Source organism: Elephas maximus, chromosome 13, assembly GCF_024166365.1.
Source record: "Elephas maximus indicus isolate mEleMax1 chromosome 13, mEleMax1 primary haplotype, whole genome shotgun sequence".
Taxonomy (NCBI): domain Eukaryota; kingdom Metazoa; phylum Chordata; class Mammalia; order Proboscidea; family Elephantidae; genus Elephas; species Elephas maximus.
Window position 1 is genome coordinate 11,893,303 of NC_064831.1, and position 25,269 is coordinate 11,918,571.

A 25,269-nucleotide genomic window follows, 5' to 3' on the forward strand; every position below is an offset into this window, starting at 1 on the left:
TGCTTCCGTAACCGTTAAGAAAGTGGAGCTATACTGTATGCTATTTTCCTGGGACTTTTCTAATAAGCTTCACTCCAAACAGAATCAAGCCATGTTAAAGGTGAAACAAAGGCAAATATAACCAGAAGATTCAGACTACTGAGTTCATATCTGAGTGGACTAGTTATCAGTGTTATCTTTTATTTCCACAGACAAGAATCAGCATGCCTGAGAAACTAGCCAACGTAACCATCATAATGGAATTCTTGCTCGTGGGATTCCCTGATGACTGGATGCTATAGAGACTGTATGCAGCCCTCTTCTTCCTCATTTACCTGACAGCATTGACAGGGATCTCCTCATTGTCACCCTCACCACCATTGATCACCATCTGTATGCCCCCATGTATTTCTTCCTGAAGAATTTGTCCTTGATTGATATCTGCTTCATCTCTGTCACAGTCCCCAAATCCATCATGACCTCTCTGACTAAGAGTCATTCTATCTCCTTCCTAGGATGCGCCTCACAAATTTTTCTTTTTATTTTTTTGGGGGGGGCACAGAGTATGCCCTCCTGGTAGTCAAGTCCTATGACCGCTATGCTGCCATCTGCCATCCTTTGCGCTATGAGACCATTATGAATAGAGGCTCCTGTGTGCAGGTGGTGACTGCATCATGGCGGATTTGTCTATGGATCCATCCATGTAGCAGGTACATTCTCTGTCAATTTCTGTGGTTTCTAACATAGTGCACCAGGTCTTCTGTGACATTCCATCACTGCTTAAACTTGCTTGTCCTGGGGAGCAAATTCTAGAATATGCGTTTATAATTGCCAGCTTTTCCTTTGCGTTTTTATGCTTCCTTTTCATGATTGTCTATTATGTTCACATTATCTCAGCTGTCTTAAGGATTCCATCTGCACAAGACAGGTTCAAAACTGTCTCCTTCTGCATGTCCCACTTCACTGTGATGACGTTGTTCCTCTGTTCTGGCATTGGCATTGTTAGCATATTTAGGTACCAACTATAAATCTGCATCATCACTGGATCTATTCATGTCTGTGTTATACTCTGTGTTACCTCCCAGCCTGAATGCTGTTATATATAGCCTGAGGAATAGGGACATGAAGGCAGCCCTAGGCAAATTACTGGGTGGTAAAATGTTGCTAAAGATGCAAGTACTCTGCTATCTTTAAAATATTGGCATGCATATTCTCTTAAGTCAAAAGAAGTTTTTAAAATATATTTTGACTATCTTTTTTTTTTATGTTTTTGGAACACATTAAATAACTTCAAGTTTAAAAATTCTTCCCCATATTGACTTGGGGCTGCCTTGTCACTTCAATTTCTAGTGATGTTTTCTCTCTTTACTTTTCAGCATTACAATTATTTAAACTATACATTTCTTTTATCACATTGACATTTAATTTGGGCCAAATGTTTTGAAAGAGCGAGTTGAGGGGAATTGGAGGAAAGAGATGAAACATCTATAAATAGCAGTTCTTTGTGTAGCACCCACTGTAGAATAAAGTGTTGTGGAACTCTGCCATGCAACTATATATATAGATAGATAGAGATATATATAGATATATAGGGGCCCTGGTGGCATAGTGGTTAAGAGCTCAGCTGCTAATCAAAAGGTCAGCAGTTCAAATCCACCAGCCATTCCTCGGAAACCCTATGGGGCAGTTCTATTCTGTCCTATAGGGTCGGAAGTGACTCGATGGCACCTAACAACAACATATATATATATATATATATGGCATGGACACTTAATAAAGGCAAATGGGGGAAGTTAACTTTACTATATCTTCCATTTAGCTTGTCACGGCTACACTAGACTGTATATTCTGTAATCAAAATCAGATCCACTGATTTTTATATTATTTTCTTGGAAGGTTGTGGAGCATCTAGAAACACACAATGCAGTGAATCATCCCGGCTTTGAGGTTATTCTGGTGGTTTCATCTCCTTCGTTGCCATTGTCAGATACTGCCCCCTTACATCATCATCTATTATTTCTTCAAAGTTAACATATTATGTGCAATTTTGTGTCACTGCATATTACAACTTTACAACAAAGGTAGAAAATAGGAATAAAGAGAATCTTCTGGCTGTTTTTCTATTCTACATGTTTTTCTTTGTAACTTTTTTTATTGTACTTTAGGTGGAGTTTTACAGAACAAACTAGCTTCTCATTATACAGTATACATATTATTTTATGACATTGGTTAACAACCCCACGACATGTCAACACTCTCCCTCCTCAACCTTAGGTTCTGTATTACCAGCTTTCCTGTCGCCTCCTGCCTTCTCGTCCTTCCCCCCAGGCTGGTGTGCCTCTTTAGTCTTTTTGTTTTATGGGCCTGTCCAATCTTTGGCCGAAGGGTGAACCTCAGGCGTGACTTCATTACTGAACTGATAGCGTGTTCAGGGGCTATACTCTCAGGGTTTCTCCAGTCTCTGTCAGGCCAGCAAGTCTGGTCTTTCTTTTTGAGTTAAAATTTTGTTCTACATTTTTCTCTAGCTCTGTCTGGCACCCTGTACTGTGATCCCTATCAGAGCAGTCAGTGGTGGTAGCCAGACACCATCTTGTTGTACTGAACTCAGTCTGGTGGAGGCCGTAGTAGATGTGGACCATTAGTCCTTTGGACTAATCTTTCCCTTGTATCTTTAGTCTTCTTCATTTCTCCTCAAAGGGGTGAGACCGGTGAAGTACCCTAGATGGCTGTTCACAGGCTTTTAAGACCCAGACACTACTCACCAAAGTAGAATGTAGAACATTTTCTTTATAAACTATGTTCTGCCAGTTGAGCTAGATGTTCTCCGAGACCACAGTCCCCACAGCCATTGGCCCAGCAATTTGGTCCCTCAGGAAGTTTGGATGTATCTATGGAGCATCCATGGCCTTGGCTTGGACAAGCTGTGCTGGCTTCCCCAGTATCATGTACTGTCTTACCCTTCACCAAAGTTACCATTTATCTATTGTCTATTTAGTGTTTTTCCATCCCTACCCCTCTCCTTCCTCATAATCATCAAAGATTGTTTCTTGTTTTGTGTAAACCTTTTCATGGGTTTTTATAGTAGTGGTCGCATACAATACATGTCCTTTTGTGATTGACTTATTTCACTCAGCATAATGCCCTCCAGATTCACCCATGTTATGAGAAGCTTCACAGATTCGTCGTCGTTCTTTATCTTTGCATAATACTCCACTGTGTGTATGTACCACAGTTTATTTATCCATTCATCTGTTGATGGGCATCTAGGTTGTTTCCATCTTTTTGCTATTGTGAACAATGCTGCAATGAACAAGGGTGTGCATATGTCTGTTCATGTGATAACTCTTATTTCTCTAGGTTATATTCCTAGGAGTGGGATTGCTGGAATATATGGTATTTTTATTTGTAGCTTTCCAAAGAAACGCCATATTGTCTTCCAAAATGGTTGTATCATTTTTCATTCCCACCAGTTATCACTAAGAAGTAACTCCTCCTTGCTGTAACACAAGACAAAGGTTTAAGTGCTTCCACCCCACCAGTATGTCACAGCCATCTGTCCATGGACTGGAGGGTTCACACTGGGCATCAGGGCCAAGGTTTCCACCTCTTGGGAGGAGCAACCATTTTTCTATCATGCTGCCTTGTTCTTACATTTATGAGGTTGTGCTCCCTTATTACCACAGCTGTTCTGAGTGTCATTCTGGGACATCTGTTTGGTCTGTCAATTTTGAACATAACAAACAATAGATTCTTACTCATGGTGACCATATACAGAGTAAAACTGTCCCATTGGGTTTCCAAGGCTGTAATCTTTATGGAAGACGACTGCCATATCTTCATGCCGAGGAGTGGCTGGTGGGTTCAAACTGTTGACCTTTCAGTTAACAGGCAAACACCTAACCACCATGCAACCAGAGCTCCTGTTTTGAACATATCGTTATTATCAGGTGTGGTGGAGTTGATTCCAACTCATAGTGACCCTATAGGACAGAGTAGAGCTGCCCCATAGGGTTTTCAAGGAGTGACTAGTGGATTTGAAATGCCGACTGTTTGGTTGTCAGCTGAGCTTTTAGCCACTACACCACCAGGGCTCCATTTTGAACATAGGCCACTGAAAAAAGGGACTCATTGTCACTGTCTTAATGTAAAGTCCTTAATGCCCCAAGAGGTGAAAACTTAATATCGTATTCAACTCCTTAATATTGTCCAGTCTCTTTATCCAGATTAAATATTCCAATTTTCTATGCTGAAATTACATGACTTGCAAATAATTCCAATTTAGGCACAAGAGAGACACAATCCATTGCAAATTCATTATCAGTATCTCAGAGAGAGAGAGAAGATACACAGAGATGAAATCCCCTTTCACTTAAATGTAAAATAAGCCTTCTAATGTATTATCGTGTTTGGTGTCATTGAGAAGGCTTGACATCCCCTAGAAATTAGTGGATTCTATCTGATTCTACTGCCTAAACTGCTTCTGCTTGGAATAAGAGTAATTCTCTCAGGGATTCACAGATTAATTTATTTCCAAACACCCCATAAGCTAAAGTTTCCAGTTACACAAGAATATCATACCATCGGTCCCTGCACATGGGCACATGGGATGACTTTGGGTAAGTGGAAAGTAATGTTCTTTGATTACAGTAATAGTAATAAAGGTGCCAGAGATACCTTTTTTGGATTTCAGCCTTGTTGGAATATGATTCTAGAGTTCATGACCTATGAATGTGAAAAAGTGTTCACAATTGTTCATTTCTTAACTACTTTATCTTTTTTTTTTTTTTTTTTTTATCTTTAATCAGGCTTCTTTCCATTCCACAGGCCCCTGAACTCTGGTTGCCTCAAGTCTAACCAAGCACTAAAAAAGTGAAATGCGCTCCCCCCACTGCTTATCGACTTCTAGGAATCAGCTGACCACAGAGATACTCTTGTCCTCTCAGACTCCATTGGCCATTTCCCATTGTTTGTCAGGCTTCTCCTTAAAAAATTCTGCTAATCTCAGCTTATCCTATGATAGAAGCCTTCTTCTGTTTGATTTTGAGTCCCTTGCAAACTTATGAGATCAGATCATTGTCACAACTGTCTTTATGAATAAGTCCAAATTTGTTTTTATTTGACAAATTTAAAGTCAACTGGCACAATTTTCCCATCCAAATTTTTATTATAACCAATGTTTGCCATGTCTGGGGAAAAATGATCACTTGCCCATTATCTCCTTACTCTCTAGAAAGTATAAATGAATTATTCTTTCCTTGCTCTTGATTTGGAAAATTTTCAAAGGTGTGCAAACATCTGACCCTACTTTATTTCTGGTGCTTTCTTTTTACTTTCTGCATACTTACTGCTTTTTAATGCCTTTTTTCATGGCTTTGTGATTCATTTACTTCTTTCAGAAACGCTCAGTAGAATTTCTCATTCTGAGCCCCTTTCTTCTTTTCTACATGTTTTTGTGCCTGGCATTACTTCCTGGCCCAGGCTTTTTATTCCTCAGCCTATATATTTTGTCTTGTATGGCTTCTCTTAGCAAGAGAAGCTAAATCTGTGAGTTCTACTTCTTGGACAGCATACATTCTCAAACACTCTTGCCAATTTCCCCTCAAGATAATGGTTTCAAGGTTGATACATCTTGTAATATGTATCAGCACTTCCTTCTTATTTATTGTCGAATAATCATTTTATGTGCATGCCACTTGTGTTTACCAGTCATTGGTTGATGGGCAATTTCTGCACGTGTAATTCATTGACACTGGTTATTTCTTCAAGTTGTGCTACCATTCTCGCTATCCTTCTCCGCGTTATTCCGCCAGCATTATCTTAAACTCCCTACTCTCTAAGCTTCCCATCCTGTCTCTCAAGTTGCTGCTCTCAATTTGATCTCATGTGGATATTCCTTTAAAAGAGCGCAATGCTCAAAGCAGACACACTTTATGAATTAAATTAAGTTAATTTTGGGTTCAAAGAAGGCTTGAGGGAATAGTTTTGAAGTTTAAATATTATTTCAGGGCAATAATTTCAGAGGCTCATTCAGCCTCAATGTCCCCAGAAATCCTGGATACCATTGAGAATTTGAAATTTGTTTTGCATTCCCCCCTCCCTTTTGATCAGGATCTGTCTATAGAATGGCCCAGCAATCCCACTTCTAGGTATGTACCCAAGTGTCTTAAGGGCTGAGAAGTGAATGGACATATGTACACCAGTGTTCATTGCAGCATTATTCACAACAGCCAAAAGTTGGAAACAAACTAAATATCCATCAACAAACAAACAGCCAAGCAAAATGGGATACATACATGCAATGGAATACTACTAAGCCAGAAAGAGAAATGAAGTACATGCTACATACATGCTACAACATGGATTGAAGACATTATGCTGACTAAAATAAGCCAATCACAAAAGGGCAAATATTATAAGATCTCACTTATATAAAATGAAAAGAATAGGCAAATACATAGAGATCAAAATTTATTAGTGGTTATTGGGGGTAAAAGAGAGGGAAAAGGGGGTCTACTCTTTGGGAAGTAGTGAGGTTTTTTTTTTATGTTGATGGGAAATTTGGCATCAATTAAGGGTAATGTTTGTACAATTGATTAACGTAATTGATATCACTAAACCGTACACCTTAAAAAATGTTGAAATGGCAAATACTGTGTTTACAAAAAAAGAGGGGGTGGGCAGTGGTTGAGGTTATTTATGCACAACCAAACACCTCACAGGATTTGTTTTCTTGGTTTGGGTGCTTAGGGACATGATTTTGAGGGATATTCCAATCAATTAGACCAATATTATTTCTAAGTAATTCTGTTTTCTACCTCCTAATTTGCTGTGTAGTGACTGGGGTCTTAAGAGCTAACAAGTTGCCATTCAAGATGTCTCCATTCACTGGAGCAACAGAACAAGAAGGAGGGGCAGGAATTGAAAGAGAACATCGAATATGTGTCTGGCTGCCTCCATGAACAACTGCCGGGTTTGTCATGAGACCAGAAGAACTAGATGGAACTGAAAAAAAAAAAGACTACTATTAACGAACACTTTGATCTCCATTTATTTTTATCTGCCTTTCTTTCTTTTATTAGCATTTTGTAGTTTTCTTTGTATAGATCCTGTATGTATTTTATTACAATTATACTCAAATAGTTCATTTTTTGGTGCTAATGTAAACGGTATTGTGTTTTAATTTCGATTTGGATCTCCCATTGCTGTTATATGGAAGGAAACCCTGGTAGTATAGTGGTTAAGAGCTCAGGCTGCTAACCAAAAGGTCAGCAGTTCAAAACCACCAGGCACTCATTGGAAACTATATGGGGCAGTTCTACTCTGTCCAATAGGGTCGCTATAGGGTCAGAGTTGACTCAACAGCAATGGTTTTGGTTTTTTTTTTTTTTGGTTATATAGAAACTAATTGACATTTACATATTTATCTTGTATCCTGCAACTTTGCTGTAACCAGGTATTAGTTCCAGGATTTTTTTTTGTTGATCCTTTGGGATTTTCTATCAAACATGGCACCTGTAAATAAATACGTTTTTTTTTTTCTTTTCCTATCTGTATACATTTTATTTTATCGTCTCATCACATGAGCTAAGACTTTCAGTAAAATATAGAATAGGATTGATGAGAGGGAGTCACACTTGCTTTGTTCCTGAACTTAGAGGGTAAACATGCAATCCGTCACCTTTAAGTATGGAGTCATTTTTGTTGTTAGTTACACAAGTCAACTTTGAATCACAGTGACCTTATGTGATAGAGTAGAACTGCCCCATAGAATATTCTAGAGTGTGGTCATTACGGGAGCAGATTGTCGGTTCTTTCTCCCTCAGAGTCACTGGATGGCTTTGAACTGTCAATATTTTGTCGGCAGGTGAGCTCTTAATCAAGTATGATGTTAGCTGTAGGGTTTTTGTAGATATTCTTTATTGAGAAAGTTCTCTTGTTCATTGAGAGATTTTAACACGAATGGGTGACAATATTATATTTTAGTAGAATATACTTTAAATTTATATCAACTTAATTTCAGTGAAATTTAGAAACTTAATTCCCATGCAGCTTCATTCTGTCCCTTTTTTTGTATTACTGATATACAGATCACATCTATATATGTTATAAATCCAACAGTAGAATGTTATAATTATTATTTTACATCTTATAGATTTTAAGAAAGCAGAGAGAAGAAAAAAGAGTACGTATATATTCATAGTTTCTTACATTAGCTTTTTAAATTAATTTTTTACTTTCATTTCTTACCATCGATTTGAGTTATCATAGGACATTATTTTCTTACTCCAGTACCCGTTTGTTCAACCTTTTACTTTATCACGTTAACATCAAATATATTTCATTTCTAAATATTGTAATCCCAACAACAACAGTATGTGTCTATCTCCAATTCTGCCCTTCACTAGGAATAATGTAGCCATGAATGGTATCAACAGTAAGAAAGTTTTTGCCTGTAAGTTTAACAAAAATGAATAAATAAAAATCTCCTGTATAGGCAGGTAAATGGAATGCTGTAGGTAGGAGCACAGATTTGCCATGTGTATTTGGGAGATTAATTGGTGGCATTATAGAAATTTCAAAGCTATTTGATCAATTAATTACTTTCAAATAATTTATTTTAAGAAATTAGGTGTGCATATGTATAAAAATATATATGTTATAGCTATCACGATTTGTTTGGAATATGAAAAAATAAGAATTTTTAAAATGGTAAATGCATAAAGTACATGCAAACATTAAAAAGCAAGGATTAAATATATTTGTAACACTACTGGTAAATGTTTCTGAAAAATACGTTAAGTGAAAAATAAGCATATAGAGCAAAGAATGCAAAGATCTCACTTATATTAAAATGTTCCCTTTTTTGTAGTTGGATGCCGTAAATTGACAGAAAACTGAAAGATAAGAAATGCAATAAAACATTTTAGAATACTGTTCTGGGAAGGAAAATTGAGTGGAGGCTGAGAGAGGGAATTTAAGTTTCTTATTTTCTGGTAGCTTGATTATTTTGTATGACAGATGGACTTACATGTACTTATGCTAAATAAAAACAAAAATAACATCAAAATAGGCACTAAAGGCAAGTGACACAGCTGATCACTTGTGTCCAGATATGAGTTCATGAATGGAAAAAAATTTTGTTTTTCACTTTTCACCAAATGTAAAGTTCCGCACAGTCTATTGAGGGAAGAAACCCCAAAACAAATTATTCCACTGTTGATGAGATGGTCTCATAACAGGATATCCTATTGGGTAAGCCAACTCTCCAACCACAGACCTAAATTTTTGCACTACAAAGCTTCCATGTCCATAACAACATTATCTTCCAGGAAATGATCGTCCCCTACAGGAATCTTTGCCAACACACTGAATTAACTCTCATTCTAATTAGTCAATCGAAAGTTCTTATAAAAATGCAGGACAAACACAAGACTCATTTAAACATGTGTGTGCCAATGGGGTTGCTATGAGTTGGAATTGACTCAGCGGCAGTGGGTTTGGTTTTTGGTTTGGTGCCAATGGAGAGAAGCCTATAACTTGGTAAATGCATAGGAAACCAGAGCAATACCAATATTTCACCAGAAATGTGCTTCCTGTTGGACAAAAGACCCACCTCGTCTAGCCTCTCTTACTGTATGAGAAAGTGCTCTCTGTCAACCTCATCCTCAGCCTTCACTTCTGCAGCATTTTAAAGAACGGACACCAGAAATTAGGGAAAGCGTGTTACTATTTGGTAAGTGGATTTCTCCCAAGCCTATAAGCATCTACTAGAAATTTCCCCACTCACATGATCTCTTTATATATCTAAGTAAGTACATTCATTTTACCTGATTATATTCACTGCCTTTTAGGAAAATAAGCTGTTAGTTATTATATTTTAATTTTGGTTATTAGAATCATGGCAGCTACATGCTCTTTATGAACAATTGATATGAGCAGAGTAGGATATGCAGATACTCCTAGGATTCTATTCAACCTTTAAAGATAGCCCATGGATGATCTGCTTAACGTGAAGCCTTGGTAAAACTGTCGGGGATCCAGTTCCGATCTGTCATACATGCAAGATGTATTTCACTGCCCTAGGCAACCAGATGGTAAATTATTCTAGCCTGCTCTTAAAGACTATGTTATTATAATTTACTGTGCATTAGTTTAAAACTATAGTTTTTAAGATGTAACTCCCTGAGAGTACTCTAATGACCTTAAAATGTCCCTCAGAACACAGTATAATCAATTAAAGAACCAACAAAAGAGGCAGGTTCTGAGGATGTAAGCGAATGAAGTAAATGTCACTTAAGTTTCTGCAGACAAAAATCAGCATGCCTCAGAAAATAGCCAACATAACGGAATTCTTGCTCGTGGGATTTCCTGATGACTACGGAAACTGTATACGGCCCTCTTCTTCCTCATTTACCTGACGGCCTTGATGGGGAACATCCTCGTTGTTACCCTCACCACCATTGACCAGCACCTCCAAGCCCCCATGTATTTCTTCCTGAAGAATTTGTCCTTAATTGACATGTGCTATTTTTTTTTTTTATATCTCTACCACTGTCCCCAAGTTCATCATGAACTCTCTGACTAACAGGCATTCCATCTCCTTCCTAGGATGCGCCTCACAGGTTTTTCTCGTTATTTTTTTCGCGGGCACAGAGTTTGCCCTCCTTATTGTCATGTCCTATGACCTCTACATTGCCATCTGCCATCCTCTGCACTATGAGACCATTATGAATAGAGGTGCCTGTGTGCAGATGGTGACTGCATCATGGCTCAGTGGGTGTGCCTATGGATCCATTCATGTGGCAGGTACATTCTCTGTCAACTTCTGTGGGTCCAACATAGTTCATCAGTTTTTCTGTGATATTCCATCATTGCTTACGCTTGCTTGTTCTGGGGAGCATATTTTAGAATATGCATTTATCATTGTTAGCTGTTGTTTTGCTTTTGTGTGTTTCATTTTAATGGTTGTTTCCTATGTTCATATTTTCTCATCTGTCTTAAGGATTCCATCCACTCAAGGAAGGTACAAAACTGTCTCCACCTGCATGCCGCACCTCACTGTGGTGACCTTGTTTCTCTCTTCTGGATTTATTGCGTACTTAGGCTCAACCTCGGAATCCCCATCCTCAGTGAACCTCTTTATGTCTGTGTTATACTCCTTGTTACCTCCTACTCTGAATCCTGTCATTTACAGTTTGAGGAACAGGAACATGAAGGTGGCCCTCAGCAAAATCTTTTGTGGAGAAATGGCCTCAAAGATGTAAATGTCTAAAATATTAATTATTGTAATATTTACTAATGTGTATCAGTTTATTTGGTTTACACGAATCTGTTTAAGGAAGCCTGGTGGTGCAATGGTCAAGCTCTTGGCTGCTAACCAAAAGTGACTTACAGGGTTACTATGAGTCAGAATTGACTCAACAGGCATACAACAACAATAATATTTTAAAAACTTAGACATCTATTCTCTCATCTTTTCTGCCACATAGAATAACACTTTTATAGCATTAGATGGGTCTCGATGTTTGAAAAGTGTCTTGGCAACTTCTACTCAGTGGAAATCTTCCAAGCATTATGTTCTCATCAACAAGAGCCAGGTTTGGGGTAATATTGTTCGTTTCAGATTCATCTTCACCTGAACCATTCACTTTTCTGGTTGGCGCGATTTTATGATGGTTTAAAAATTTACATATTTTAAAACAGTATCCCTTTTCATTCTTTCGGTTAAAATGAAGATGAGTAATTTCAAACTTTTTTTTTTTCTCCTTGTTTGTATTGACAAGGCCACTATTTAGGAACTCAGAGTTTTATAATAAATGTTAATTTCCCAGTTGTGGCTTTGCAAATATTACACTCAAAATATTCTTTAAGATAATTTGTAAACAGAGTCAATTGGTAATGGATGTCATTGATTAATCATGTAATGACAATTATAAGACTAGTGATAGTGAATGGTCAAATTGCCTAACTCTCATTACATAGTGCAATCTGAGAAAGAATATGTAATGGTAAAACACAGGAGTAGCATAAGCTACGAGAAACCACAATTCTTTCATGTCCACACTTTGTATTCTTAAATTTTAAACTTTAGAAACATGTATTTATAAGTTGAAATAAATCTACTTGTTGTTAGGTTGTTAGCTGCTGTTGGGTCTGTTCAAACTCATAATGACCCTATGTAGAGTACAAACACTACCCCATCCTGCGCCATCCTCACAATCGTTGCTGTGTGACACAATCGTTGCTATGTCAATCCGTCTCATTGAGGGTCTTCCACTTCTTTGCTGACCCTCTATTTTATCAAGCATGATGTCCTTCTCCAGGGACTGGTCCCTCCTGATAACATGTCCAAAGTATATGAGACAAAGTCTTGCCATGCTGACTTTCAAGGAGCACTCTGGGTGCACTTCCTCCAAGACAGATTTGTTTGTTCTGGTGATCTATAGTGTATTATATATTCTTCTCCAACAGCATAATTCAAATGTGTCAATTCTTTTTTCGTCTTCTTTATTCATTGTCCAGCTTTCCCAAGAATATGAAGTGCTTGAAAATACCATCCTCATCTTTACTTTTGCACACTTTAAAAGAGGTCTTTTGCAGCAGATTTGCCCCGTGCAGTACATCCTTTGATTCTTGACTGTTGCTTCTGTGGGCGTTGATTGTGAATCCAAGTAAAATGAAATGCTTGACTACTTCAATATTTTCTTCCTTTATCATGATCTTGGTTATTGTGAAGTTTTTTGTGAGGATTTTGTTTTCTTTATGTTAAGGTGCAATCCATACTGAAGGCTGTAGTTTTTGATCTTCATCAGTAAATGCTTCAAGTCCTCTTCACTTTCAGCTAGCAAGGTTGTGTCATTTGCATATTGCAGGCTGCTAATAAGCCTTCCTCCAGTCCTGATGCCATGTTCTTCTTCATATAGTCCAACTTTTTGAGTTATTTACTCAGCATACATATGGAATAAGTATGGTGAAAGGATGCAACCCTGACACACACATTTCCTGACTTTAAACCATGCACTATTCCCTTGTTCTGATCGAATGACTGCCTCTTGGTCTGTGTACAGGTCCTGCATGAGCACAATTAAGTGTTCCGGAATTTTAATTCTTCACAATGTTATCCATAATTTGCTATGATCCACAAAGTCAAATGCCTGTGTGTAGTCACTAAAGCACAGGTAAACATCTTTCTGGAATTCTCTGACTTCAGCCAAACGTGTGTGTGTGTGTGTGTGTGTAAAGGAAATCTGGTAGTGCAGTGGTTAGCTGCTCAGCCATTAACTGAAAGGTTGGCGGCTCAAACCCACCAACCATTCCCTGATGGTCTGCTTCCATAATGACTACAGCCTTGGAAATTCTATAAGGCAGTTATACCCTATCCTATAAGGTTGCTATGAGTAGAAATTGACATGACAGCAATGGTGAATGGATATATACATACATATTTATATATATATATATATAAAATATATGACTGCCTGTGTGGACAAATGGTTAAGTGTTTCAAGAATAACCAAAAGGTTGACATTTCAAATACATCCAGCAGCACCTCCAAAGAATGTCTTGGGGACTTATTTTCCAAAAGAGCACAGTCAATGAAAACTGTATGCAGTGCAATTCTACTGTGACACACATTGGGTTGCTGTGTGTCACAATCAATTCAATGGCAACCGGCGACTTAGGAATTTATATATATATACACACACACTGTTTTCTGTATACTATACATTTATCAAGATGCTTTGCAATCTTGGCCAAGCTACTTGAGCCATCTTTCTTTTTCTATAATACGTGTAATACATTAATTTGCTATTTAAACATTAGTGTCCTTATCACCTATAGCCTAATTCCCACACAGTCCACTGACTGACTCAAAAAAAAACCAAAAATAACCCTTTGCTATTGAGTCGATTCCAACTAATAGCAATTCTATAGGACAGAGTAGAGCTGTCCCATAGTGTATCCAAGGAGTGGCTGGTAGATTCAAACTGCCAATCTTTTGGCTAACATTCAAGGCCTTAAACACTGCACCCCTAGATACCACAATTAACTCAATGCCACAGCAGAAGTATTCTACATTCTTTTAAGAAGTCAGACATTATATTTTTTTCTTATAACACAAATTATCTGGTAGATTGTGGTATGTGGTTATAATGATTGAAACGCTGTCCGTGTTTAGGCAGGCAACAGGTTACCAGGTACTGAGGTAGTGTATCAGAGAAACATTTGGTCTCAAATAGGAGCTTATACAGCCCACCTATCCTAAAATAAGAAGACAAATTATAGGCGCTGATTTAGGTATGTGAGTAGAAGTTTTGGGAAACCTTGTGTGGTTCTCTTCTGTTTGCTTACAATTCCTTATAGAACAATTGAAGCTAGGTAATCATATGAGAGTGAGAATAGATCTGAAACTGAAAGCATTTGAAGTTTCAGAAGAGAGATGTAGATGAAGGAATCCTTTTGGAAAGTGGGGGAATAAATGAGCTATAATTTTTAAATAAGATTGTGGGCTCTGCTACCAACCAGTGTGAGGTGGTTACAATTTTGTGTAATGCTGATCGACCTGGCTGTATTATTTTTTCCAACCACATTCACTTGTGTGGGTACAAACATAAGCAGAGTTGGGATTTTACCATGTGAATGATGAAACTAAAAAGGAGTGAGGAATAGAAAGTTCATGCAAGGGACTGAGTGTAGTGATTAACCTGCAAAGCTAAACCAGATCAGGAGCTTATTGATGGTACAATTAAGGGAGTATTGGCAGGATTGAAGAAACACTGCAATCAAAGGGAATAGAATTAGCTAAAACATTATGTGGTAGCAGTGGAAACTTGCTTGAAATTGAGCTTTCTAGAAGGAAGGACGCTGTTGTTAATTACAGGCTTTAGGGTCTGGCCATGGGAGCAAATGACTGAGTTATGGAGGATGAAAATATCATAGATAGAGGAGTGGGAGGCAATAAACTGCAAAGCCAGGTTTCTGAAGGAATTAGGAGGACAGTGGAAAAACCACGATTGGTATAAGCAATAGGTTGATGCAGGCGGAGGTCAACTCTGCAAGAAACAAGAATAACCCCGGGTATAAGTAATTTTAGGAAGGAGAGTAAATAGTTGATTTGAGACTAGGAGTCATCGAGGTTTCCTGGTACTGAGTAATGAGCACTCACCTATACTCCTCAAAGAGCTGTCATGTAAATTCAGACTGATGTCCAAACCCAAAGTGTTTATCCTTAACTAAAATACCATCCCTGGGGTTTCCCCCACAAAAGGGAAAGCAATAGAGACACACTTTTTTTTTTAATTTATTTACTGAGGAAATGTGGATTCCATAATCCTTTTGTTTATGATTTCCACCCTGCTGCAAGCTCCATGCACTGCTTTTAACGTCTAAAGTACCAAAGAATCAAAAAAAAAAAAAAAAAAACCTGCCTATATTATAATATAAAATGCGCACAGGGAAAGCATCACTAAAATGGTATCAGTGGCCAAGCCCTAAAGGGTTAGTTGATAATCTTGAGGCTTGTGCATTTTAAAATATCCGTATACCAAGAAAAAAATCTTAAAACAGAAGCCCCAACTCTAACTTGGAATGAAATTAAAGTTAGATGTGTTTTTTCCAGCAACTGAACTAAAAAAAAAAAAAAAAAATTGACAACCACAAGAATAAAAGACACAGGTCATAAATATAAATGTTAATAAATATCCAGGAAAAGGCGTATCCTCATATTCTAATGATGGGATTGTGAAATGGAACAAAACATCTCAAAAGCAAACACAATGTGAAAAATCTTTAAAAAAACGTGCATTCCTTGGATCTCACACTTGCACTGATGTGGCTATTTTTCACAGAAATCAAAGAAAGTAACCACAGTCTTGTTACAATCAGAAAATTATAAAAGAAAATCTTCACACTGGTGAATGGTGCAGTGTTATTTCTATAGGAAGCGATTCTAAACCACCAGGCATAATCGAGAGACACAAGTGCATTTATTGATGGAGAAAGATGTTTGTCATCAAGTGAAAAAGCAACAGTGACAAGAATAGCATGGTGGTATTTTCATTCAGGATAACAAATTATTAATTACAGTTAGGATTACCGTGAGTCTTAGAACACTAATTAGATGTACATTATAAGCGTAAGATCAGAATAAACCTAATAGGCAGCTAAAACATGGCTCTTTTGTGTGTTTTTTTTCTTGCTGCTATGATTTCTATCACTTAAATATTGCTTCATATTTACTTATTAGAAGTGGTTAAAGACTAATGTCTTTTTCAAAACCTAAGTGATAATAATAAAGTAATTTAGGGACTTGAAATATATTATTCATAACTCATTTACTATATAAAATACAAATAAACTGCTCTAAATACTCATTATTTTCCAGATTTCTATCTCTCTGTTAGAAACCCTGGTGATATGGGCTAAGAGCTATGGCTGCTAAACAAAAGGTCAGCAGTTCAAATCTACCAGGTGCTCTTTGGAAACCCTGTGCGGGCAGTTCTATTCTGACCTATAGGGTTGCTATGAATTGGAATTGACTCGACGGCAACAGTTTCTTTTTTTTTTTTAATCATTCTATTGCTGTATACTTCACCATACTCATCTGCTAACCCTTCTGAAATAAGCCCCGAAACTTCCCATCTCACCATGTTAAATACAAATTATCTTCTGACTCAAACTCTCTCTTAGGTCTTTTATATGTTAGAATCATCCTCATGCCCAGTAATCTAACATAAATGCCACCTCTTCCATGATTCTGCCTTTATTATCATTGGCAGATGACATCTCACCTTCTTCAAATTCCTGTAACCCGTACAGTGCATATATCATGTTATAAGTTGTGTTTTACTGTACCTGTTTTTATTTACGGTTTATCTACTGTACTGAATTATATACTCATATAATAACAGTATGTTAAATGTATGCAATACTCCTCAACCATCTGGTAAAGTGTTGGCCTTCTCTGCCACTTTAATTAGTCAATACAGGGAGTCCTCAGGTTATGAATGAGATCTTTTCCTGAGTGTGTCTTTAAGTCGAATTTGTAGGTAGGTTGGAACACATACTTACAGTTCTCATTTAGCCTTAACTTAGTGCAAGAAAAAGCTGGAAGCCCCTTCAATGATTTAAAAACTACTTGTGCAGCAAGCGAAGGTGATTGTGGTGAAGAACTTACTATAAGTTGGGGTTGGTTCAGTTGTTTAAAAATGAGGGCATATTTACATAACATTAAAGGGCAAGTTCTAGTTGTCCATAAGTCAGATGTTTGTAACCCAGTGACTGGCTGTAATTCATTTTTTTACCACTTTTCAAAATATTTGCCACGCCAGTGACACTAATCATGTCTGAGAAAGAATCTTAGTTGTTCTTGAGTGCTGGATTTCTCCTGAAACTGCTCTTGCTGTGAACTGCCATTCTCCTCACCCAGAACCCCTATTCCCCACACACCTGTCAGTTTGTCACACTGTAGGGGCTTGTGTGTTGCCACCAGAATGCTCCTTAGAAGCAAGGATGGCAAGACTGCATCTTACCTATTTTGGACATATTAGAAGGAAGGATCAGTCCCTGGAGAAGGACATCATGCTTGGTAAAGTAGGTCAGCAAAAAAGAGGAAGATACTCAATGAGGTGGAAAGACATAGTGGTTACGACAATCAGCTGAAGCAGAACAACGATTGTGAGTATGGCGGAGGATGGAGCAGTGTTTCCTTCTGTTGCACATAGGTTCGCTGTGAGTTGGAACCAGCTCTCTGGCACCTAACAACAACAACAAGAACCTCCATGGACTCATTGCCTCCTTCCTAACCCCCTGAACACAAATATGACTCCATGGACAAGCCCATCTACGCAGTTTCTCTGCTTACTTAATCCACTAGAATCTTTATACACTGTAATCTGTTATAGTTCTTCAATTCTGTAATACCTGTGAATGATTTATTCTATCTATGTGTGTATACCCATAATATTAAATAAAATTTTTGATTTGCATTTCTTCACTCCTTGGCTATAACTCCTTTTGGTATAAAAACAGCATCTTTTACACAAATGAGCATATTATGAGTAATAAAAATATTATCAATGTTGTGATAATAATTACTATAATTAATAATAGGTTTCAGAAAATAATACTTCAAATTTTGTATAAGTATCATATATTTTTCTCCAAATCACAGGAACTACAAAATGGTAGGACTGGAATTTGCCTAATTTTCCTGTCACAACCTAGCAAGTGCAGGGACTATCATAAGATCTGCAACAGAGGCAAGGAGTTTTTTAACAACACACTTTGTCACTCAGTGAGAGAGACCAGAGAAATAAATAGAGTTAAAAGGAAATCATTATTTCAGTATGCCAAGAATTTCCGGTTTGTCTTTACGTAGATCACCAGTAATAAGAGAACAGTTTTCTAATTAAGTAAGAGTACTCTGATATATAGTTACTTAGGCTATACACTTAAATTCTAAGCAGAGAGGGAAGTATTTTTCTGTACCAAGCACTATTTCTATTACGTACAATATCATCAACCAGTATTCTGAATAAAAACTGGTAGCGGGACCCTGATGCACTCTTTGAAAACTCCCTTAAACCACAGCTTTCTAAATTGCTGAATGAATGACAGCTTGGTCAATAAATGAATGGGTTCTACAGAAAGAAGAAACAGAGAAGTGGGCAATAAGCCAAAATCAACTCAGAGAACTTACAATCGTCTAATGCTAAATAAAGTGCAGTGACATGAGTATTTTTATTATTTGATGAGGCCCAGTGAGACTTCCCCTATTATCTTACTATCAGAAGGGTGATAACTGGTGAAAAGAGAGGCAAGAGTTACTAGTTCTGGGGTCACAGTGCTTTAGAAGTACAAATTCAGCATTCAGACTGCCTTTAATACCTCCCAGGAGAACCTCATTCCCACACTCTGCTTTTCCTTAAAAGAAACTTCATAACCTTTTGGAAAAGATTTCAGCAAATTCGAAAAGTTAAGAAGAGGTATCAGATTTGCTGTTCTTCACAGAGATTCTCCTTTCATCTTCTGGAAAGCAGAAGCCCTTCAGATATCAGCTCCAAAAAAGAAGCAAACCTTAGAATGCAGCAAGGTGCAAACTTTCTCATCTGACCAGGTGAGTCTAAGTGTTGGGGGTTCATAAATGTGAAGGGAAAAGAACTGGAATCTTCCCAGTGTCCTCATCACACCTGACAACAAGAAAATCTACTCTAGGGTAGGATGTGCCCCCCCCCGCAAAAAAAAAGAACTGTGGTCACTAAGGTCTTTTGATGTCCAAAATTCTGTCTACTTGTGTCTTTCTCAATTTGGAGTCTTACACTGAGGCTAAACTTTAATGTTGATGCCTGCAGTTGGTCATCATTTAGAATACTCTTACTAAATTCATCACTATTATGTTACCATACACATTAGTGAGCGAGTGAATATTGAAAGGTCATTGGACTTTCAAAACAGAAATTTATCTCCCATGTTCGTAGTCTTTATTCTAAAATCACACGGCACACAGTAACATGCTTATTAAAAAATCTGAGAAAATTTCAACCAAGAGCCTGGTTAGTAAATTCTGATTTAGTAAAACTGGTTAATTTTTGAACGGTCAAATATCTTACATGGATAATTCCAGGAATTTAGGCAGGTTAGAATTCTAGCTCTGCCCCTTAACACCTGGAGATCTTGATTAAGTTTCTTAACGCTTTAAGCCTGATTTTCTAGACATAAGCAGGGCACGGGGGCAGCCCCGGAGCCCAGGCTTAAGGAACTGCTGTGGCTCTGGCACCGCTGTGTTTTAGACCCCAAGCTCTGCCTTCCAGGCTAGCACTGCTGCTGGACTAGAGGCAGAATTAGCTGCTCTGGGACTCCAGCAACTGGCGGCGCCGGGGTCAAAGTCATCCGTGGGGGCCGCAGCCCATTCCCGTGCTCCCCCGCAGTCGCCCATTCTAAAACCCCAGCTGTCTGCTGCTGTCCTGCAGGTAAACCCAGGTGAACCCCGGGGAAACCAGCGACCTGCAGCTGGTCTTGGGTGGCTTGGAATCGGAGCTTGAGAGCCTGGAGACTAACAGCTGCTCAGAAGAGGAGCTCAGCAGCATGGGTTATGGAGGAGGAGAGGGCAGCCGGCTTCTACTGCAGCCTCCAGACCCCAGATTACCCCCAGAACCCTTCCCGCTGCAGGACTTGGTCCCTTGAGTAGAGCGGAGCAGCACCAGCAATCTTCCCAGCCCCCGCCTCCTCCTGGGCCCCTCCACTAATCCCCCTCCCTTCTCAGAAGGGCTCCCTCAAAATCCGCCTCAGTCGCCTCTTTCACACACAGAGCTACAAAGGTGGCTCTGGAGGTGGGAACTCGACCGGCAAGAGGCCTTCCGGAGAGCTGGCTGCTTCAGCTGCAAGCCTGACAGACTTGGGATGGCTCTGTACCAGGAGCTGGGTGCTGGGAGGAAACCCAGGTTAATGCGCAAAATAGTTGCCTAGTAGTATTGTTACTATTGCTTTAAATGTGAAATGTCCGATAATGAAATGATCTTTAAGTGAGGAGGAGGTATATTCTAATAGTTCCTCCCTATTTCAGAATCCTACTTCCCTTTAACAGAATACATTTTAACAACTGTCTTTTCTAAGTGAAAGAAGTATTTGTTCTCCTTGAAATATCACTTTGTCACTTTAATATTATCTACTTTTTTTTTTTTTTTTACACATTATATCCCTTTTCTTTTTTGTAGTGAAGATTTATTCTCTTCAGACTCTGTCCCTGATTTCAAACATATATGATAAAGGGTGAGTGGAGTGATTGGGGGTAAGGGTTTGTGCAAGTTTAAGTGTGTCTGCTAGATCGTGAAAAGAATTAGGTCTTTTACCTCCCTTTATTACTTTTGTTTCTATTTTTCATTCCCCACTAAAGGTACATTTCTAATATTCCTTCTAACATATCCTTTTTTCTCTGTTTTCTTATCTACCTATTTTTCTCCACAGAGCATGTAATAGAAGATTGAATTGAGTATTGTATTCTCAGTTAATGAACCATTTTCTTCTCATTGTTTTTGTTGGATTGAAGTTTTCACTAACAAATGATAAATTCTTCTCCATTCATTATTGCCACATTCTCAGTTTTTCTGTCACTTAAAGATAAATCGTACATATTTGCATTTAAAACATCTTCCCACAAAGGACATGTTTTACATTATATGACCGATCACAATAGATAATTTCAATTGAATTAGACAAAAGGAAATGTGAATTGACATTTTGTATTTCATAGGATGAATCAACTCTGTTATAGGTATAAAAATTTGTTATAAAATTAGGATTTATCAGTTTATATATGATGTCTAAAGAAAAGAGGTAATATCACCACCTTTTTTCATTTGAAGAGAGGGCGTGTGTATTACATAGTTTCACTTAAAAGTCAGGACCTTTTCACTGCAAACTGAAAAACAATGTGGATGTTCAGAAAACAGTAGTATAAGGAGAGTTTTCAAAAATTAAATGTGTGTTCTGCAAAAAAAAAAAAAAAAGGCACAGCTTCCGGGAGGCTAGTTAATGTTACTAAATACCTTCATCCCGTAGGAGGTGCAGTAGAGTCAAGGACATGGCCAATGTTACAATGGAGATGGAATTCTTCTTCATGGAATTCGCCCACACCAAGGATCTCCAGGTCCTGCACATCCTTCTGTTTTTGCTAATTTACTTGGTGACTGTAATGGGGAATCTTCTCATTATAGTCCTTGTCACCCTGAACCAGTATCTTCACACCCCCATGTACTTCTTCCTGAAGAACTTGTCCTTCTTTGATCTCTGTCTCATTTCCATCATAATCCCCAAATCCATTCTCAACTCTCTTACTAATAAGAACACCATTTCTTTGCCAGGATGTGTGTTACAGGTCTTTTTGGTAGTTCACTTTGCTGGCGCTGAAGTGTTCATCCTCACGGCTATATCTTATGATCGCTATGTGGCCATCTGTCACCCACTGCACTATGAGGCCATCATGAGCAGAGGAGTCTGCTTACGGATGGCAGCTGCTTCCTGGTTCTTTGGAGGATCCTTTGGAAGCTTATATTGAGCCGGCACATTCTCTTTATCTTTCTGCGGCTCCAGGAACCTCCCTTGATTTTTCTGTGATGTCCCCTCACTATTAAAGATGTCTTGCTCAAAGTCACATATAACTATTACTGTTAGTGTGGCAATTGGAGTATTTTATGGTTTCTTTTGTTTACTTGCCATTGTTTTCTCGTATATCTGTATTTTCAATACAGTGCTAAGCATCCCATCCGTTCAAGGCCGATCAAAAGCCTTCTCCACCTGCTTACCCCATCTCACAGTCGTGACCACCTTTCTCCTGACGGGAGCCATTGCCTATCTGAAGCCAGTGCCAATATCTCCCTCTCTGCTGGACTTGCTGCTGTCTGCTTTGTATTCAGTTTTGCCTCCCACCCTGAAGCCCATCATCTACAGCCTCAGGAACAAAGAAATTAAGGCAGCTCTGAAAAAACTCCTGTGGAAACTTGGTGGCAATATGAAGTAGTGAAAAAGACAAAGCTATAAAATGTTCAATTTTTATTTCCCATTCTAAAGTAAGAGTCCTTTTAATATTACTAGGTATATAATTTAATTCTGCTGAATTAATTTATCTCATTTAGTTTTTAAGTCTATGGGAGGTAGAATAGGTTTCTCCCAGGTTGTAAAAAGCTCTAGAATTCTATGTCAACTTTTTTTTATATAATGTGATTTACCCCAATTTTTCTTATCATATCCATAGTTGTTGTTAGTTGCCAGGAGTCAGCTCTGACTCATGACGATCTTATGTGAAAGAGAACAAAATGCTGTCTGGTCTGTCACAGGAATCTTCATTTCATCCAATTAATGATTTTGTAAAAATTCCGTCAATTTTTATCTAATTCAAAAAATTATAGGAATATAATTAAAAATTCCTTCCTTGAATTTCATAGATATTTGCACTTATATATTTTTATTGGTATATGGTTATTATTAAGTAGTTAAACTTCCACTATACCTGTCTTGTTTTAGAAAAATTATATAGAATCCCATATGCCATCATTCTATGCTGGGTGGTGCATGCAGTACTGTTGGCCACTACTTCCATTTGTGTGATGCATTTTAAAGTTCCCTTTCATCAAGACGGCAATTAACTACACTATTTCACATATTATAAATATTGCTTTTAAAAGAAAATAACAAAATTTACAGAAATGTAGTTTAGATTTTATAATTTACGACCCTAAGGGAGGGTTTTAATTCATGTCATCGATTGCCTATTTCTGTGTCTATTGCCCTGTAAGAATGATAATGAAACAAGAAGACGGTGGGCAAATATTGTGGTTTGTTCCCCAACGTTTGTAATTGCCCATTAATGCCATCCATGTTTGAGTTCAGAAACACTTGTACAAATTAAACTCAAGCTCCTAAGTCAGAAAATGGATTTTGTTATGAAAGGGTAGACACCCTTCATTACGGCAAAAAATGAATTCCTCAATGTGCCGTTTTAGTGTAAGTGAAATTTGGCAAATTTTATAACCTTCTTAAACATTTACTTCTGTGTGTATAGAATGAGAGTATCTGCATATTTCTTGAAAAGATTGATATGATACAGGAATATTAGTAAAGCTATGCCACAGGTGGAACTTTTACAGCCTGTTGCACGCTTTCTTAAGCTTTTTATAAAAATATTATAGAAGATAATGGTGATAAAGAAGATGATAGTGATTTAAAGCAACAGAGAAATACAGGTTTAGAGATGACGTCTTTTAGGAATTATTTAGTCTGATGTTCTGATTATGCTAAAGATGGAAATAAAATTTTTATTCCCGACACCGATTCTAATAGCTTTACGGTTCACTTGCAGTGCATTCCTTACTTCGTTGCTGTTACATCGCTCTCTAGTACAAAATCTGGCCGCACTGCCTCCGGTAAATCAGGCCTTTTTGGTGTGATAGAGGTTGCCAGTGTTTACCAATGCCTGGGTTACCTCTTCTTTCTCTGTGCCTAGAAAGGCTGCATTTCCTAAGCCTTCTTGCTGTTATGCCAGGGTTTATGTGACTTAATTCAGGCTGTTGGAATGTAGATTGAGATGATGAAAGCCTTCTCCAGGCCAGACCCTTTAACACACTTCACACAAGTCTTCAGTCCTCTCTTCTCCTCCTCCTGTGATGATTTTTATGCCTTAGATGTGGTTTACTGGGATGTGGTAACTGTAAGATAGAGTTATCTGTGTCTGTGAGTCACTTCTTAGGGTAAGCCATCCAGAAGCACATGGACTCTTGCAATGGATTTTAAAATGAGGAAGAAATAAATATTTGTTTTACACCACATATTTTGTGATTTTTGTTACAGCAACTGATTGGTATTATCTTAATTAAAACATATGACACTGATTTGAAACAAGATGGCATAGACTCATCTTTTCCTTTTCTGTCTCTTAAGTACAACCGAAAAACCTGGAAGTGATATGGCAGACAATTATAAGGGAACCCTAAAAAGTAGAAAGAGTAAGGTAGAATGGCTGGAGATCCCAGGGCTGTCTCCAGTGGCAGAAGGCACCCAAACTTTGAAATCACTTGACTCTCCACCTGTTAAGTGAAGGTGGCCCAAGCAGGTGATTTTCCTCTGATGGCACCATCAGAGATGAGTGGGAACCCAATGGCACTGGATGCTTTTCATTCTCAGATGAAGAAAACTAAAACAAGTCACTAGCAGACTTACTGTTTTTTTTTTTTTTTGTCCTTCTTATTGTGGTGAAAATACACTGAATACATTCACCAATACAACTTACTCATGTATTATTCAATGATATTGATTACATTTTTCATGTTGTGCCACCTTTATTGCTATCTCTTCCAAATATTTTACCACCATCGACATAAATCAATTCCTCTGCAAATGAAAACTCCCCTTTCCCTCTCCCTCCTGCCCCTGGTAACCGTCTTTGGTCTTTTTGCATTTGTTTGTATCATATAAGTGAGATCATACTGTATTTGTCCTCTTGCAATTGACCTATTTCATTCAAGGTAATGTGATATTTCCAAGGTTCATCCAGGTTGTGGTATGCATCAGAGCTTCATTTTTCTTTATGGCTGTATAAACCCAGAAAACCGAGTGCCTTCGAGTCGATTCCAACTCATAGCAACCCTATAGGACAGAGTAGAACTGCCCCATAGAGTTTCCAAGGAGCGCCTGGTGGATTCGAACTGTTGACCCTTTGGTTAGTAGCCATAGCACTTAACCACTATGCCAGCAGGGTTTCTTATGGCTGTGTAATATTCCACTCTATATATATACCAC

The 25,269-nt window shown here is 38.0% G+C and overlaps 1 protein-coding gene and 2 pseudogenes across 1 annotated transcript; all 3 read left to right on the forward strand.

Moving 5' to 3' along the window:
• Nucleotides 1-203: 203 nt before the first annotated feature.
• Nucleotides 204-1,173, forward strand: LOC126057289 (olfactory receptor 14A16-like; annotated as a pseudogene).
• Nucleotides 1,174-10,298: 9,125 nt separating this feature from the next.
• Nucleotides 10,299-20,425, forward strand: LOC126057290 (olfactory receptor 14A16-like; annotated as a pseudogene).
• Nucleotides 20,426-21,559: 1,134 nt separating this feature from the next.
• Nucleotides 21,560-22,495, forward strand: LOC126057291 (olfactory receptor 14K1-like). The gene is given in 1 exon segment (XM_049852802.1): nt 21,560-22,495. A coding segment is annotated over 1 exon segment (936 nt).
• Nucleotides 22,496-25,269: the final 2,774 nt, after the last annotated feature.